Raw genomic sequence first — 15,514 nt, forward strand, 5'->3', positions numbered from 1 at the left:
TAAATAGTTTCGTTGCTTTGAACGCCATCTTTTCTACTAACGATCTGCACATTTTATCCTTCTTTCATTTTTAAATAGACGTTATTTATAATTTTTCTAGGAATGAATTATTCTCATGGGCTACTTGAATATTTTATGCTAGTTTTATAGTTACATTTTAATGATTAAATAAGTAATTTCATTCACATTCCCTGTACAGTACTGGACATTTTTTTGTAGGAGGGCATAGGGAAATCACATGTATAACCTTCACAAAATTGAACAGCATTCATGTTCGGTATTGCAGTTATCTTGAAAGATCGTTCAATGATTCTCAGTAGATAAGATAAAAGTGTTGAAGAAAAATAAATTACAAGTTGACTAGATAGCGCTGATTTACAATAAATGTTTATCATTCAAGTTTATTTAATGTTCAGTTGTCATATCACATATTTATAATTTTTATGATGTTTAAATATTTATAATAAAGAAGTTTCTTTTATTCAAATTCTATAAAAATCTTCTTTGTTAAAACGATCTAAACACATACTTTATACATATATAAAGTATCATTTAAACAAAGTGCAGTAAATGCTTTTCTTTATGTACAGATTAGTAAAACTTTTGTAATTCGTTTAATGTCTAAATAAGCGTTCTATTGATAAAATAAATAAATAAAAGATTTTGTTTCTATAACAGGTATTAATTTTTTTGCATCAGTTTCTGTACATTTTCTGTACACCATTTATGAAGAGGTAAATTGTTCATTTTATCTACCGATGGATCAATCAACAAATTGAATTTCATTGGTTTACTTGAATCACTAATATCAAACATTTTATAAAGTGCATTTAATGCTGCAGCGTGGACTGCTCCGTCTATACTGTCTTCAAAGCCAGCAGAAATGAATTCTTTATTTGAAAATAATCCGATTTGATAGATTGGCATTACGGTATTGATTCCAGACTGAGCTATAATTCTAGGTTCTACAGGTTGTCTTCCCTCTTTGATTAGTATATCATTTAGAATTGTTAAAGGATTTTCTGGAGACCATATTTCTCCAAGATCTTTTTCTGCAAGAGTTGCTATCAAGAAATCTCTTACGAATTTAGTTGCGTGAATTTCATCAACACTTTCTGCAAGAGCTGCAACTAAGGCCAAAAATGTTTCAGCTAATACTTCTTGACTAGGAGGATATTCCTACAATTCAAAATAATATAGTTAGTACACAAGTTATTTATAAATATAAATTCTTTTAAATAAGTGTATTTACGAATAATTATGCAAATACTTATTAGTATCACTTTTTTATTGGTATTTATCTTTAGTAATAACTTACTTCACTTAAAATGATATCTTTAGTGCCAATTAAAGAGGAGCTGTTAGCTAATGTAGTTGGTAGCATCAAGTGATCATGAAAAGCTCTGAAGTGGAAAAAAATTCATTTAAATTATTTTGTAATATATTAAAAAAAAATCTATAATAATTACAAATTTTATTGCTTACCGAATACATTCTTCTGGAGCTCGTGGTAGAGCAGAACTTAAATACAGTTGAATGATTTTGGAAGTAAGAGTTTTTCCACGTTTAATTAAATCTTTATTATCTGGCATTTTGAGGTCCGGATCTTCAATACCTAATTGCTTTTGTTTTTGTTCTTCTTGAATAACATATGATCTGTGAGTTAGTGCTTGTATAAGCAGATCAGTATCAAATTTTTCTTTAAGTCTTTGATTAAATGCATAGATTTCTGCATCATAATTCCACTCTAAAAATCCACTTCTAGGGTGATGAACTGTTTTTCGAAAATATTTGTCATATGCTTCTTTCTTTTTACGTCTTGTTATTTCTTTTAAAACTGGAGAAATAAATCGACGAATGTATCTTTTACCTAAAAACGGAAAAGAATTTATAATTTTAAAAATATTTTATAATTAAAACTAGTTCGACATTCATATAAAAACCTAAGTAATATGTAATAAAGGTGATATATGAACGTATAATCAATTTATTGATAAATTATCAGTTACTGAATATTTATTAACACTTCAATTAATCCATTTGAATTGAAATTATAACAATTATTGAGAAGAAATATTCTTACCAATTGTGTTAATGGAGTTCAGTTTATACGCTTGTACAACAAGTAACGAACTTGAACGTAAAACATTCATGATTTTTGACGTTTTTCACTATTTTATTAACGATTGTTATTTTTTTTTAATATATAAAATCATTTATATTCATATATTATATATGAAAAAGAGGTTAAACCCTATCCAAGTGGTGAAAGAGAATATGATATGCGCAAACTCACAGCTTATTCGGTTTTTGCTCAGATTGGTCAACAAAAAGCGAAGTCGATTTTATCCGAATATTTACGATAAGTTTCGAGCGAATCATTGTTGACGAGGTAAAATTGAAATTGGTAAAAATTAAAATGGTGAAAATGTTGAATACTATGATGTTATCTTTAATTTCATAAAAATATAAAATTTTTTTATTATTGTCATGAAAACGTGGAATACATTATCGTTATAAACGTGAAGAAAATATTTTATAACCCTGCCTGTTTTTAGATTAATATTTTTACTCTTGTTAGCTTAATTTTATTTTTATTTATACTTTTTTATTCATTAAACTCTATTAAAAATTCAATTCAAAAGTAATGAATATTGCTTCGGAATTATTCGCAGATGCTCGGAAGTTTTCGACTTTGGTCTGAGCAGCATCGAGCAAAAACCCAATACATTGAAAAAAGAAATGATGAATAACAAGAGGGTTAGCAACCAAACACGCGAGTCTCAACAAGTCTTAATACAATATGTGTAGTTGGTAGCAGTCATATACGCAGTTAAATTAGGTTATATGGATGCTCCTCTCTTTCCTTATTTTACCTGTGATAAACGTGAGTGAATAAAAGTAACAACCAATTTTGTGATCACATAAGCATATTTATGTTTTTATAAAAAACAGAAATTGACAAGTTGAAATACAGTTGATTTTTCATGACTTCCACTTATATTAGATGTTTGGGATTACCGTAAATTTATAGTATAGTTTGTCAAAAGTGTAACAAAGACTGTTGAGCGTCGAGAGAAAATTTTCTAATTTTCTGTTCAGCTATATAAAGTTGATACTTGAGTTTTTTTCGTTGTTAAAATCGCAAATATATTTAGATTGTCGGAGCAACTCACTTATTGTTAGAATAAAATCAGCAAAAACTATTAACGATGACTTACCCGGGAATGGCGTTTGTTTTTGTGGTTGGAGTTAGTTTAGCTACGATTTTGTATTACATGTTTGCCGATTCAAATAATTCTCATCAGAATAATGCCCATGGAACTAATGGAAGTGGGCCACCTTCTGAAATTCCACATTCTTGGACTAGATCAAATAATACTAGGTAATAATATTTTTTATTTATTAGCTTCCAAGTGAGAAGTTATTATATTTATTTTTGAATCTTATGTTATTATTAATTTTGGCTCATCTATCTTTACATATTTGCTTACATGCGCTGAATAAAGTCTGTATCGTTGTTTATATTTTTAGACCAAGACAGAGAAGAAAAGGATCTAATGCAATCGATGTAACTAATGATTGTACAATTTGTTTAAATGAAATAGCTGTACAGCATGTTAGCACTCAACGATGTGGTCATTCGTTTCATAAAAAATGCATCCAGGATTGGCAACAACGAGGATCAATGGTAAAAATACTGTTTAATTTAAAACTGTAATAGAATGACTTATAATTTTTTTTAGTTTAAAAAAAAAAATTAATCCAATAAGAAATAATTATATTTCAATTTGAAAAATTTTTGCAGGTAACACCTACTTGTCCGAATTGCCGGACAAGAATTGATAAAGTATATTGAGTACATTTAATCAGTTTATGGTACAAAGATTAATATTGTTAAAGCTATAAATAGTTTCAAATCAGTCTTATAATTTATGAAACTATTAATACTTATGTGAATGCTGGACACGTTTCATTTTGGTATTATTTTAAATTTAGATAAATGGAGTTAATTGTTGATTTATTGTTGCATTAAGTTTACTAATTGTCTTCAGTACAAATTGTTGCTTTATCAGATTTCAAATCTAAATGAAATCATACTGTACTAACAGCCAAATTTGGTCGATTATTTGAAGTTTGACATCAAAAAAAAGATTCTAAAATAATGATTTTTCTGAAATCTAATAATTATATGCCTTCAATTTCATCGCCGATTAAAAAAAAAGCTAATGAGCAATTAATATAGAATCATATAAATTTATTTATCGGAGTATTTTGTTTTTGTTCTGAACGTTTTTGGTTAGTTACAAACTTTTTAAGAATTTCCAAAATAATATATGGCTAGAGAAATAATTATCTTTTTACAATTTAAAAATAATCATGTAAATAATTTCTATGCAACAATTTTGTTCAATCGAATTTAGTTTTTTACTTCGATATAAATGAATGATTATTACGAAAATAATTAAATGAAAGCTATGCAACTTGAGAAAACGGTGATTTTTTGAAAGTTTAAAGAGCGTGTGATTAAAGTAATAATCATAAATAGAGACTAATGTGATAAAATAAATTTAGTTTACTTCCAAATGAATGCTTTAACAACTCGGGCTGTTCATAATACTACATCGAATTATTACAAGTTTATGGCGGTTATTAATAATAAATTATTTGTCGTTTTAGTAATAAATTTTTTATAAAAAGTTCCCTTAGATTCAATATATGTAATTTTAGTCGACAGAATAAACTTTCTTATATTAACTATGAACGAGCAGAAAATTACAAAATAAAGACTAAAAAATTAACTAGGATTCAAATGATTATGTAATCATCAATTTTTAGATAACTTTCTGCATATTTTCTGTATTAACTGTAGAATATCTTAAAGACAATTTGATTGTTGAAAAACAAATTAAAAAGAAGAAATGCAAAAAGTTGTTTATTTTATGCTCAGAGATGATTCTAAATATAACATGGATACATTTTATTGAAAATAACTTAATCATTGTAGTTATCACCTTTGATAGGTTGACAGTTGCCCCAAATATAATATTTAAAAAATATATATCAAGCAACATTTCTAAATCAATTCTTGATACTATATAAATAGATGAAATTATATAAAGAAAGAATACAAATGAATGAGCAATTGTATCATATAATATTTGACAATGAATTATAATAATCAATTATATAATTAAATATAAACTTCTCATGACTTAAAATTTCATGTTTAATATATTCTTGATTGACTAAGAGTACTTTGTAACATTCAAAGTGTTTACTAATAAATGTATTTGGCAATCATCGTATTTATTGAAGTGTTAAATACTACTTTTTAACTTTATATAATATTTAGGATATATTTATTTTTCGCATTATTAGAGCATAAAAAAGTCTATTAAATACACTACATTCCACAATTTATCCAAACTTGTTTTTTTCAATGTGAATATACTCGTTTTGGGTTCGTAATACCAAACACACGTATAATTGTACTGTAAATCGACAGTTGTGTACGTGCCATTCGACCCTAATGCGCTTGCCGGTGAACGGCGCGTGGAAATGTTTGGAATATACGGTCAGTCGCTCACAGACGTTTCACCTGGAGGACCACTGGGTAGTTATCATTACTTTTTAAACTTTTTTGTTTTGTAAATTATTTTATTTCATTTCACCAGTATTTTTGTTGAAAACAGTATTGAATTTGTAGTTTGAAAATGATTCATTATTAAGTATAAAGTATCATCAATTGGACAAGATGTATTTGAGAAAATATGATACTGCTTTTGTTGATAGTTCTGTTTATTATAAGTCCAAGTTTTGCTTCAAAAATTTTCGAAGACCGAAGTAAGTAACAATTTTTGTATAATTATTTTTTAGCTTATGCATGTTTATAAAATATAAAAAGGTATTAATAAAATTGCTTCAACGAGCTTTTGTTGGATTTTTTCTTAAGATCAGGATGTTAATGAATAACATATAATAAAACTTTATGCTCTGTGATTCTTGTTTAAGTTATTTGAATCGCAAATAAATTAGCGTGCCCTCCTTAGTGAACATTGCATAGAAAATTGACAGCATCGGTCTAATAGGACACTGGTCTTCTTAGGACTGTGTCTCGTGCCACTTGTAAGCCTTCTGATCACCTTCAGGAGACTTGTATCATCGAGTATTTATTGGTGAACTCGTTTACTAACCGGAAATTCATCATTTACTCATTTCTCAATGAAAAATAATCATACATAAAATTATGTTACAACTATTTAAATCTTTTCATTTATAAGAAAATTTTTATAAATTGTAAAGTAAATTACAATAATAACGTAGATTTATATTGACATTTAATAACTGTCATAAACATCAAGGGAATTTAAAAATTTTTTCGTAAAAAAATTGAATGATTATTATTTTGAAATAAAATTAAAATTTATTTATCTGATTGGATAAGAAAAATGGAATTCGGAAGTGATACAAAAACTGCGGCAAAACTTTCATCTCTTTATAAAGTGGTAGTTTTATTTTTTATGTAATAGACATAGTAATTGAGCAAATGTAGAAAGTGTATGTCTCATCATATATTTTTGTTCACAACATCTTGCGTATTGTGATACCAATGAAATGTTTAGAATTTAACCATTATGTAAATAATTATCGTAATACTAACTAATAATCATTATTTTTTGTTTCTTGATTATCTATGTTACATTGATTTTGCAGTAAAAGTCTTGGTGAATGGATGGGCTCCACTTGTTTGGCTAGCACCTGGAGAAAGATTTATGCCTCTCGGTGTACCCGACTTCTTAGAGCACGTGCAAGCCGGTGACAATTACCTGCGTACACGTGTTGATGTCAGTAAGTTTTTTCTATACTTTTTTTTATTTATGGAAGATAAATTTAATTTAAAAAAGAGGACAGTGATTAAACATAGTCGATAATTACTCAATTAATTTATTTTAACAATAATTTTTAATAAAAGAATTAACAAGATTTTTTGCAGTAAATTAATTTCATTTAAAATTACATGTATGAAATTCATTTATTTTCAGAGACATTGTTGATGAATGAGTCTTCATTTCTATATGGTAAAGAACCAGCTGATTCAGTGCCGGTTTATGCATTTGTAAAAAATTGCTTAAGATTACCATTATTATCACAGCAACCATCACTGTCTTTATCTCCTTCATCTTCTTCTCTGGTCATTAATTCAAAGAATTTAAATTCAATTAAACTTGAGAAAAGACGGACAAAAGAAAGGCGGGCATTGATTTTTAAAAAAAATTTGAATAATCTGGATATTCAAAGCAATGAGGTCGGTACGAAAGCTGAGCCAAATCACAGGGAGGCGACATTGATCTCAGAGGGAAACAGGTTGAGGAAGCTGCACTTTCACGTGACCTATTGGATGTTCTATCCGTTCAGTGAGGGAAAGGCGGTTTGTGTTCTGGATCTTGGTTTTTTTGGTACATGGCCGATTCCAAGTGTGGGGGGAATCTGTCTTGGACAGCTTAAAGAGTATGGTAATCACGTGGGTGATTGGGAGCATATGAGTCTTTACTTTAAAGTAAGTTTAAGATTTAAATATGTATTCATTAAATGTTTTTTTATTTAACATAACAGACTATTCAAAATTGTATTGTGGTAGATTTTTTTAAACGAAAGATTCAGTGATAATGATTGACGAATTCACAGTAAACAAAGTTGTTTATTATTGCCAGAAAGATTATCATAATTACCTTTAATTAAATTGTTTTTTTTTTTTTGTAAAAAGTTATACTCAACTATTATGAACTTTATTTATAAATTGTTCACAGTTGTTTCTCTATCGTGAGTAAGTCATAAACTTTCATATGAATCATTTGTGAGAGCGAAATCGCTCACGTTAATTGACTTGCAATGTGCACGTGATACTGATGATGATGATTACAGGGAGATGATCATCCCGTGGCAATGTACGTGTCTGCTCATGATGCTGGTGCATTTTATCGCTACGATGTGAGAAGCGGAACTTTCATTTACGAGAGTCAAGAAACCCGGAAGGGTATTTTTCAAAAGCCTATTTTTCCTGAGAAAGTATTTACATCAAGCGGATCTCATCCAGTTTTATTCAGTGCTAAAGGATCTCATGGACTTTGGACAGCACCAGGTAAACATAAATTTGTCAGGCTACCAAGACTTTATGATGAGAGTGGATTTGGCACTCCGTGGCCTACTTGGAAGAAGCTTGAATTACTCTTCACTGACAATCCTGATTCTGCACCTGCATGGTTGACATTCAAAGGTAAATGGGGCAATCCTAGAAGTAATTGTCATCCTTTAGTTAAATTAGGATTTAATATTTGTGAATTTGTTGATGGTCCTACCGGAATTCCAACCAAAAAAGGTAGTTTTCAGTGTTAAAGGTTTTGAACTGAATGTGTTTTACCTTTCTTGGAAAATTTCTATTAGTTTTATTTATTTTATATGTAATTCCAATATTCAAAATATGTATATGTATATATTATATATTTATATTTCTTTTAATTATAATGAATAATTTATTGATAAATAAAAAAATATTAACACCAATTTCCTTACTTTGATTATTTTCTTCATCTTAAATTACATATCAAAACAATATTTCAGCACTTGGTGGTTTTTTTTATAATTCTCACATTTATATTTGACATTATTTTCATTCAGAGACATCATCCTCGTCATCAGCTTCAACGCGAATACTCCGAATTCCATTTCGCAATACTGGCGTTCCTTTGTCTTTACTCAATACTCTTGCTTTAAGGGTGATATTGAGAGAAGTACCAGATTCACAACATTTTAATTGAATTCTTTCTTTAAGAAATTCCTGATAGGCTAGTAATTCTAATTTTATTCTAAAAATTGGAAATGTGATTAGAGTATTATCATGTAAACATTAAAAATATTATGTAAATATAAAACTTGACATTATTTTCTATATTTCTAAATTATGAAAACAGTAAATTTATTGAAAAAGTTATATCTATGTCATTATTGATCCATCGTCATACAAACGTTATTGAAATATTGACAAATATTAAATTTGTAAATTGTTGATAAATATGTCTTTATTATAGGTTTAATAGTTAACAAATAATTAAACTCTTTACCTTAGATCATCTCTCTCCTGATGTACATCGTTTACCCTACAATTTGGGTTAGTGTTATCAACAACTATTGCTGGCACTTCTGTTTTATTATCTCCATGGATGCAACGATTCCATGGTACAGAAAATTCAATGTGATACCTAAGTAAATTGATTTCCAATAAAGTATATATTAAAGTAAAATATAAATTAATAATTGTACTACAAAATTGATCTACCGGTGGTGACGTTGAAGAAAGCCAAGATGTGCTTCTAAGTGACCATGACGTTGTGGTTGTATCATTATATTGTTAAAGCCGAGACCACTTCCGCCACTGAAATGCACGTGATGCTCTAAAACACATAATAATATTTTATAAGATAAAATTTAATGTTTTCAACTTGTTTAGTCAATTTATTGCATTATTGTAATTTTGATTCAAACCTTTTTCTCCCATGCTTTCCTGAATTTAATGGAGTAAATTTTCAAGTATTATTCCATGAGATTATTGACCTTTAACAACTATTTTACACTCTATTTATAACTGGGACCATTATTTGCAGCATCTCACTATTATAATATAACTTTGGTTCACATTTTTACTTTTTGACATTAATGATGTCTGTTCTGAATGTGTACAGTTTTTTTTTGTATAAAATCAAAAAACCCAGGTACACGGTAATCAACGTAAATGCTCCTCTGATAAGATTATTTTACGCCACCTGTTGGTTTTCTTATCAACTAAAAATTCATGCATGGTCGATAAATGTCTTGAATTATCAGATTTCAAAATATCTTATTGTATGTAATAAGTAACATATTTTTGTATAGAGATAATTGATATAGTTTAAAATCTCTATTGAATATTAATTATAATACTTTTTAAACAAAAAAATAGGTCTGAGCACACTTTGTCTGTGCTAACACGACGAACTTCCCATTAGTAATTGTTTATAACAAATTTAAATAGTTATAATCAATGTTTGTTGAGAACATCCAAACCCATGTGATAAACACATTACTTATTCAATAAATACAATTTTTAATTGTTTATAACAAATTCATATTGTTATAAACAATATGTAATTGTTACGAGTCATATTTCATCATTAATAATATTATTTTTTTGAAAGTGTGACAACCGTCAAAATGGATAATTTCCCGTCCCTTAAAACGAAATCTATCTTACCATCAGTTAAAACGGAGGTTGACTGTGGGACTCAACAGGGCAACAGTTGTCACCTATAAATGAATAGATAGGGAAAAACGGTATGGATAAAGTTCGAGATGATCTAATTGTGGCCAAGATGGCGTCCCCTCAAACATGCTTTAGCCAGCTTGACAATAGTGTGAATGGTGATGAATCTGATATTGACGAAACTCATCAAGCCTCTGATAAACTGTACGAAGTTATGGACATTACTCCTCAGGATAGTAATTTTACTGTCGTTACTTCCAAAAATAATAAAAGAAAAGTCGAGTCACCCTCTCAAGAGCATGACATTGCTGCTAATGCCAGAAACAAACTTAGAGCTGTCTCTTCTGTCTCACAAAACCCGAACCTAAACGAAAATGATAAAGCAACGAGCTCTAACCCTTCCTTCCTAACCCATGACAAACACACTAGCCCTGTTAATAATGCTGATCCTAACATTATTTCCTCCAAAGACGACATAACCTCGCAAACCCGTACTATGTTTAATAACCGCTATCCTCCTTCACACCCTGGTCCATACGAGATATTGATTAAGCCTCGAGAGGCTAAGGGTTGGCACCCTATTAAATTAGGTAAGACCGTTTTAAATATTATTAGTTCTCTCAATCTAGCTAAGAGTATGAAGGACTCTAAACACTTAGGTAACACCTTTTCTATTATACTTAACCAAATCGAACTCGCTAATTCTTTAGTTAATCATATAAAATTTGCAGAAAAACATCTTGATTGTTTCATACCCAATTTCAGGTTATTCAGGGAGTGTGTGATCACAGGAATTCACTCAGAGGTCTCCATAGAAGAAATTAAAGAGGGCCTAGAGTCGCCCATCCCAGCCTTCAACATTCAACGCTGTCTTCGATACGACAAACGTCTCCATGAGTTGGTTCCCTCTCGCTCTATCCGCATTTCCTTTATGGGCCAGAATTTTCCCTCTTCAGTCAGAATCTGGGGATCTTCTTTCCAAGTTAGAGTTTACACCCCTAAAGTCTCACGCTGCACAAAATGCCATATTCTTGGACATCTAAGTAAAGTCTGTAGATCCCAACCTCTCTGTCCTTGCTGCAACTCTCTTTCGCATCCTGAAGGTACCATATGCCCTCAAACTCCTAAATGCATCAACTGTAAGGGTACTCACTTGAGTACAGACCCTTCTTGCCCTAAATTTCTCCTCCTTAAAGCTGTTCGCTCCTTTGCGGCCCACAACAACTGTTCATACGCTGAAGCTAATCGTCTCCTTCAAAATGACAGATCCTCTTACCCCAATTGCCCCTCATCCCTCCCGGTTGACTTTTCCCCGTTCAACCACCAAGCCTTTCCCTCTCTTCCACCTTCCCCAGTTACTAACCCTTCACCCTCATATCCCTCCTCCCCCCCTTATCACACGCCCACTCCCCCTCCGCCTAGCTACTCGCATGTAGCAGCCACCCCCCCAACACCTTTCGCTAGCTCTACTTCTTATCGCGTCAGCCGACCTAATCATGTTCCACCTTCTTCTAGAACGCCACAACCCTCGAGAACTTCTCGCACAGGTATGTCTGATGAGCATCGCAGTCTCCTTATAGCACCTAACGGGCGCTATCCCTCTTCCCCAGGCCCCCTTCCCTCACCTCCCCATCCTTCTTCCCATCCCATAAACCCACAGGACCCTCAGCTCATCTTGCATCAAGTCAATCTTCCAGCTCTCTCTAATTTCCTGCAAAATATCTCTTCTTTACTGCAGAACATCCAGCTGTTCTCTCTTAAACCTGATTCCTCACCTCCTGACGTTTCGAATCTGATTAACGACTGCGCTTTCCTCATCTCAAACATTACCCGCTGCTACCCTCTCCCTGAAATAGCTTAAAATTCACAGCCCCACGTAAAATGCCTCGTATCAACATCATTCAGTGGAACTCGAGAAGCATTAAAAGAAAGAAAGATGATCTCCGTCTACTTCCATCTGATACCGACGTAATTTTACTCTCCGAAACCTGGCTCTCTTCCAGGGATGTCTTTAGCCCCCGGGGCTTCAACGTTATCAGGAAAGATAGGAGTGAAGCTCATCCCGGAGGTGGTGTTCTCATCGCTCTTAGGAAAAACCGTACCTTCTCTATAGTCAATGACTTTGACGCCTTCTCCAGTCATCTTGAGATCGTGGCTATTACTACTCCTACTCATCTGGGCGACCTATTAATAGTTTCCCTATACCGTCCTCCCTCTCAGTCAGCATTCTCACCATCTTTTTGGCCTAGCTTCTTTGAAACTCTCAACTCTTTTCCTCTAGTCTTAGTGGGTGGAGATTTTAATGCCCATCATACCTCTTGGGGCTCCGCCTCGACTTGCTGCGTGGGTTCTTCCCTCTTTAACGCTTCTATCAACAATGATTTTGTTGTAATTAATGACGGCAGGCCCACTCGGGTCTTCCGACCTAACCAATGCTCATCGGCTGTTGATCTCACATTCGTCTCTATAGATCTAGTTTCTGTTTCCACGTGGGAGACATTATCTGACTCAATGGGGAGCGATCACTACCCTATCCAAATTAGGCTCGGCCTAACTTCTGAACTCTATCACATATATTCTCATAAGCTTAATCTTTCCCGCGCTGACTGGGATCTCTTTGAGTCTAATCTTCACGCTCGTGAAACGGAGCTACTAAACTCCCCTGAAACCCTCTCTGGAACAGCCCTATATCAGAAAATCATTGACATAATTAAAAATTGTTTATCGATCGCCATCCCCTCGTCACACGTTTCTTCACCTCGGCCCAATCCCAAACCTCCTCCTGCTCCTTGGTGGAACAAGGAATGCCAAGAAGCGCTTGAAGATAAACGAGCAGCATATCGTGTCCTGAGATTATACCCTACTGTCCCTAATCTCATTGAGTGCAACCGTCTCGAAGCCTGCTGGAAACGTGTCTCCCGGAAAGCCAAAAGAGAGAGCTGGGTCCACTTTTGCTCCACTTTCAATCAACGTACCTCAATCAAGGTCATTTGGAACAGGATTAAATCTTTCAAGAATCGTCATCAGTCTACTCCTTTAGTTCCTCAGAATGAAACTACTCTTCAATCTATGAAGACGTTCATGCATGAATTTGTTGCATCTTCGCACTCTCCTTGTAACAATGTCACCTTTCATCAACTTACCTCCTCTTATACTCCACGGCCTGCAGCTCCAAAATACAATTTCTTACTCACTCCGTTCACGTTAACGGAACTTACCTCAGCTCTCTCTAAAACCAAATTGAACTCTTCTCCTGGTCTAGACCAGATACCCTACAGCGTCATTAAACGTCTCCCTCCTTCCTTTCTTAACTCCCTGTTATCTTCATTTAATGATATTTTTTTCTCAGGTTCTTTCCCTACATCCTGGCAGGAATTTATAGTTTATCTTATTCCTAAACCTACTTCTGGTAAGTTTAGACCGATCACCCTGGCATCCTGTTTTCTAAAATTGCTGGAAAAAATCATTATGAGGAGAGTCACCTGGTGGGCAGAAAACAGGCTCCTGCTTCCGGACTGCCAATTCGGCTTTCGTCGGGGCAGAAGCACTGCGGATGTTCTGGCGACCCTCAACGCGGAAATCCTCGAGGCGTCACTTAACAGCCAATATTCAGTAGTGGTTAGTTTAGACCTTGTCGGGGCTTTCGACCACGTGGTACCTAGTATACTCATAAAAGATCTTCTGGACTGCGGCCTTCCCCTTAATTACTGTCAATTCCTCTTTAACCTTCTCAACCTTAGAAGCCTACAATTTGTTTTAGGCAACTCCCTTTCCTCTCCCCAATTCGTCAACAGAGGCGTCGGACAGGGTCTTATTTCTGCCCCTATCCTATTCGATCTCTATGTTTCCAAAGCTCCTAACTTTATTCACTCCAAGTGTAAATTCCTCAAATTCGCTGATGACTTCTATATCATTGCATCTGATCGTAATCTGCAAGTAGCTTTAAATCGGGTGCAAACCTCACTAAATAAACTGACTCCTTTCCTTCTGCAACGTAACCTTAATATCTCTGCACCAAAAACTCAGTTTATTATTTTTTCTAATAGGAAAATCCCTCCCAACATCTCGCTCACTATCAACAACTCTCCTATCTGTCCGATCCCCGAAGCTAAGTTTTTAGGAGTTATTTTCGACTCCAGATTAACTTTTGTTCCTCATTATAAATACATTCATTCCAAAGCGAAAAACTTCCTTTCAATTATTAAAGTACTTCGGTCAACTTATTGGGGTGCTGATCCCTCCATCCTTCTAAACATTTACCGCTCGCTTGTTAGAAGTCAGTGGGAATATGGTTCACACATCTTCTCCTTCAGAAATCATACTCACTTTGATAAATTCTCCAAGATTCAAAACGCTGCGATCCGGCTAGCTCTTGGCCTAAGGATCACCACCCCCACGAACATCCTCTTGGCTGAGGCCAAAGAACACCCAATAAAATATCGGATTTATGAACTATGCTGTCGCTTCCTCCTGCGATCCTCGTCCTTCCAGAATCACATGGCAATCGACTCTTGTCGCGACCTACACATCTCTATTCTAGCTAACCCTACTCGAGGTTCCATAGCTCTTCGTGATAACGTCTTACCACATGCCTTCCGCAAAACTCGCTTCCTCATGGAAAAAGTATTTGAGGGGTTCGGCCCCATTGTATATCAATTCCCATATGACCTACCTTTTCAAGAAATCAACATTGACCTATCAACTGTAAGAAGACTTCAATCAGCCACTAAGGAAACGATTAACTCTGAGTTTGAACGACTGCTGATCAACACACACTCTGAATTTACCTTCTTTTATACCGACGGTTCTAAAGCTGACACTTTCTCCACAGTTGGAGCTGCTCTCTATTGTGCCGACCCTCCTCTCGAGCTTAAATTTAAGCTATCCTCGTACGCTTCTATCTTTTCTGCAGAGGCAGCTGCCATTCATCAAGCTATTCTAACTATCATACACTTACGCATTCCCAATTCGATTATCCTATCTGACTCACTCAGCGTACTTCAAACCCTTCAGAACCCTAGCTACGATCAAAATGCTCCTTTCATATTCCTCATCCTCAAAACCCTCAAAGATGCTTACTCTCTTGGCCTCGAAATAAGCCTTACATGGATCCCTGGACATTTTCTCATCCCTGGGAATGAGCATGTTGACTCACTAGCAAAAGCAGCCATTCGAGATGGTCATCATCTGTCGACCAAGCTTCCATACACTGATTTT

General features: G+C 33.5%; 4 protein-coding genes across 8 annotated transcripts; 2 read left to right on the forward strand and 2 right to left on the reverse strand.

The window, feature by feature from the left end:
• Positions 1 to 661: 661 nt before the first annotated feature.
• Positions 662 to 2,350, reverse strand: mRpL44 (mitochondrial ribosomal protein L44). Its single transcript, XM_035089145.1, has 4 exons — positions 2,084 to 2,350; positions 1,486 to 1,870; positions 1,319 to 1,403; positions 662 to 1,179 (listed from the first exon to the last, which is right to left on the reverse strand). The coding sequence occupies exons 1-4, from the start codon at positions 2,151 to 2,153 to the stop codon at positions 682 to 684; spliced, it is 1,038 nt and encodes a 345-aa protein (XP_034945036.1). The 5' UTR covers positions 2,154 to 2,350; the 3' UTR covers positions 662 to 681.
• Positions 2,351 to 2,729: 379 nt separating this feature from the next.
• Positions 2,730 to 5,309, forward strand: LOC118070513 (probable E3 ubiquitin-protein ligase XERICO). Its single transcript, XM_035089147.1, has 3 exons — positions 2,730 to 3,385; positions 3,535 to 3,691; positions 3,809 to 5,309. Exons 1-3 carry the CDS (start codon positions 3,213 to 3,215, stop codon positions 3,857 to 3,859), a joined length of 381 nt encoding a protein of 126 aa, XP_034945038.1. The 5' UTR covers positions 2,730 to 3,212; the 3' UTR covers positions 3,860 to 5,309.
• A 58-nt stretch (positions 5,310 to 5,367) lies between these two features.
• On the forward strand, positions 5,368 to 8,518 carry LOC118070510 (uncharacterized). Of its 5 annotated transcripts, none has more exons than XM_035089141.1 (5): positions 5,368 to 5,617; positions 5,697 to 5,847; positions 6,718 to 6,852; positions 7,047 to 7,561; positions 7,927 to 8,518. In XM_035089141.1, exons 2-5 carry the CDS (start codon positions 5,775 to 5,777, stop codon positions 8,395 to 8,397), a joined length of 1,194 nt encoding a protein of 397 aa, XP_034945032.1. In that variant the 5' UTR covers positions 5,368 to 5,617; positions 5,697 to 5,774; the 3' UTR covers positions 8,398 to 8,518. The 5 variants fall into 5 exon arrangements, with proteins under 5 accessions (XP_034945032.1, XP_034945033.1, XP_034945030.1 ...); XM_035089142.1 differs by having other exon boundaries at positions 5,711 to 5,847; XM_035089139.1 differs by having other exon boundaries at positions 5,368 to 5,847.
• Positions 8,519 to 8,565: 47 nt separating this feature from the next.
• Positions 8,566 to 9,788, reverse strand: LOC118070512 (uncharacterized). The gene is made up of 4 exons (XM_035089146.1): positions 9,544 to 9,788; positions 9,338 to 9,452; positions 9,123 to 9,260; positions 8,566 to 8,867 (listed from the first exon to the last, which is right to left on the reverse strand). Exons 1-4 carry the CDS (start codon positions 9,554 to 9,556, stop codon positions 8,672 to 8,674), a joined length of 462 nt encoding a protein of 153 aa, XP_034945037.1. The 5' UTR covers positions 9,557 to 9,788; the 3' UTR covers positions 8,566 to 8,671.
• Between the last annotated feature and the right edge of the window lie 5,726 nt (positions 9,789 to 15,514).

The sequence above is a fragment of the Chelonus insularis genome, unplaced genomic scaffold (assembly GCF_013357705.1).
Source record: "Chelonus insularis isolate UGA/USDA-ARS -01 unplaced genomic scaffold, ASM1335770v1 contig_63_pilon, whole genome shotgun sequence".
Classification (NCBI taxonomy): Eukaryota; Metazoa; Arthropoda; class Insecta; order Hymenoptera; family Braconidae; genus Chelonus; species Chelonus insularis.

Excerpts from the sequence above, each read along its gene's own strand:
- mRpL44 (XM_035089145.1), bottom strand. The coding sequence starts at position 2,153 with ATGAATGTTTTACGTTCAAGTTCGTTACTTGTTGTACAAGCGTATAAA. Across the intron at positions 1,871-2,083 it reads GAACTCCATTAACACAATTG|GTAAAAGATACATTCGTCGA; the intron begins GTAAGAATATTT and ends TTCCGTTTTTAG. Across the intron at positions 1,180-1,318 it reads AAGATATCATTTTAAGTGAA|GAATATCCTCCTAGTCAAGA; the intron begins GTAAGTTATTAC and ends TTTGAATTGTAG.
- LOC118070513 (XM_035089147.1), top strand. The coding sequence starts at position 3,213 with ATGACTTACCCGGGAATGGCGTTTGTTTTTGTGGTTGGAGTTAGTTTA. Across the intron at positions 3,386-3,534 it reads ACTAGATCAAATAATACTAG|ACCAAGACAGAGAAGAAAAG; the intron begins GTAATAATATTT and ends TTATATTTTTAG. Across the intron at positions 3,692-3,808 it reads GGCAACAACGAGGATCAATG|GTAACACCTACTTGTCCGAA; the intron begins GTAAAAATACTG and ends AAATTTTTGCAG.
- LOC118070510 (XM_035089139.1), top strand. The coding sequence starts at position 5,775 with ATGATACTGCTTTTGTTGATAGTTCTGTTTATTATAAGTCCAAGTTTT. Across the intron at positions 6,853-7,046 it reads GCGTACACGTGTTGATGTCA|AGACATTGTTGATGAATGAG; the intron begins GTAAGTTTTTTC and ends ATTTATTTTCAG. Across the intron at positions 7,562-7,926 it reads ATATGAGTCTTTACTTTAAA|GGAGATGATCATCCCGTGGC; the intron begins GTAAGTTTAAGA and ends TGATGATTACAG.
- LOC118070512 (XM_035089146.1), bottom strand. Across the intron at positions 9,261-9,337 it reads TTTCTTCAACGTCACCACCG|GTATCACATTGAATTTTCTG; the intron begins GTAGATCAATTT and ends CAATTTACTTAG. Across the intron at positions 8,868-9,122 it reads CAGGAGAGAGATGATCTAAG|AATAAAATTAGAATTACTAG; the intron begins GTAAAGAGTTTA and ends TCCAATTTTTAG.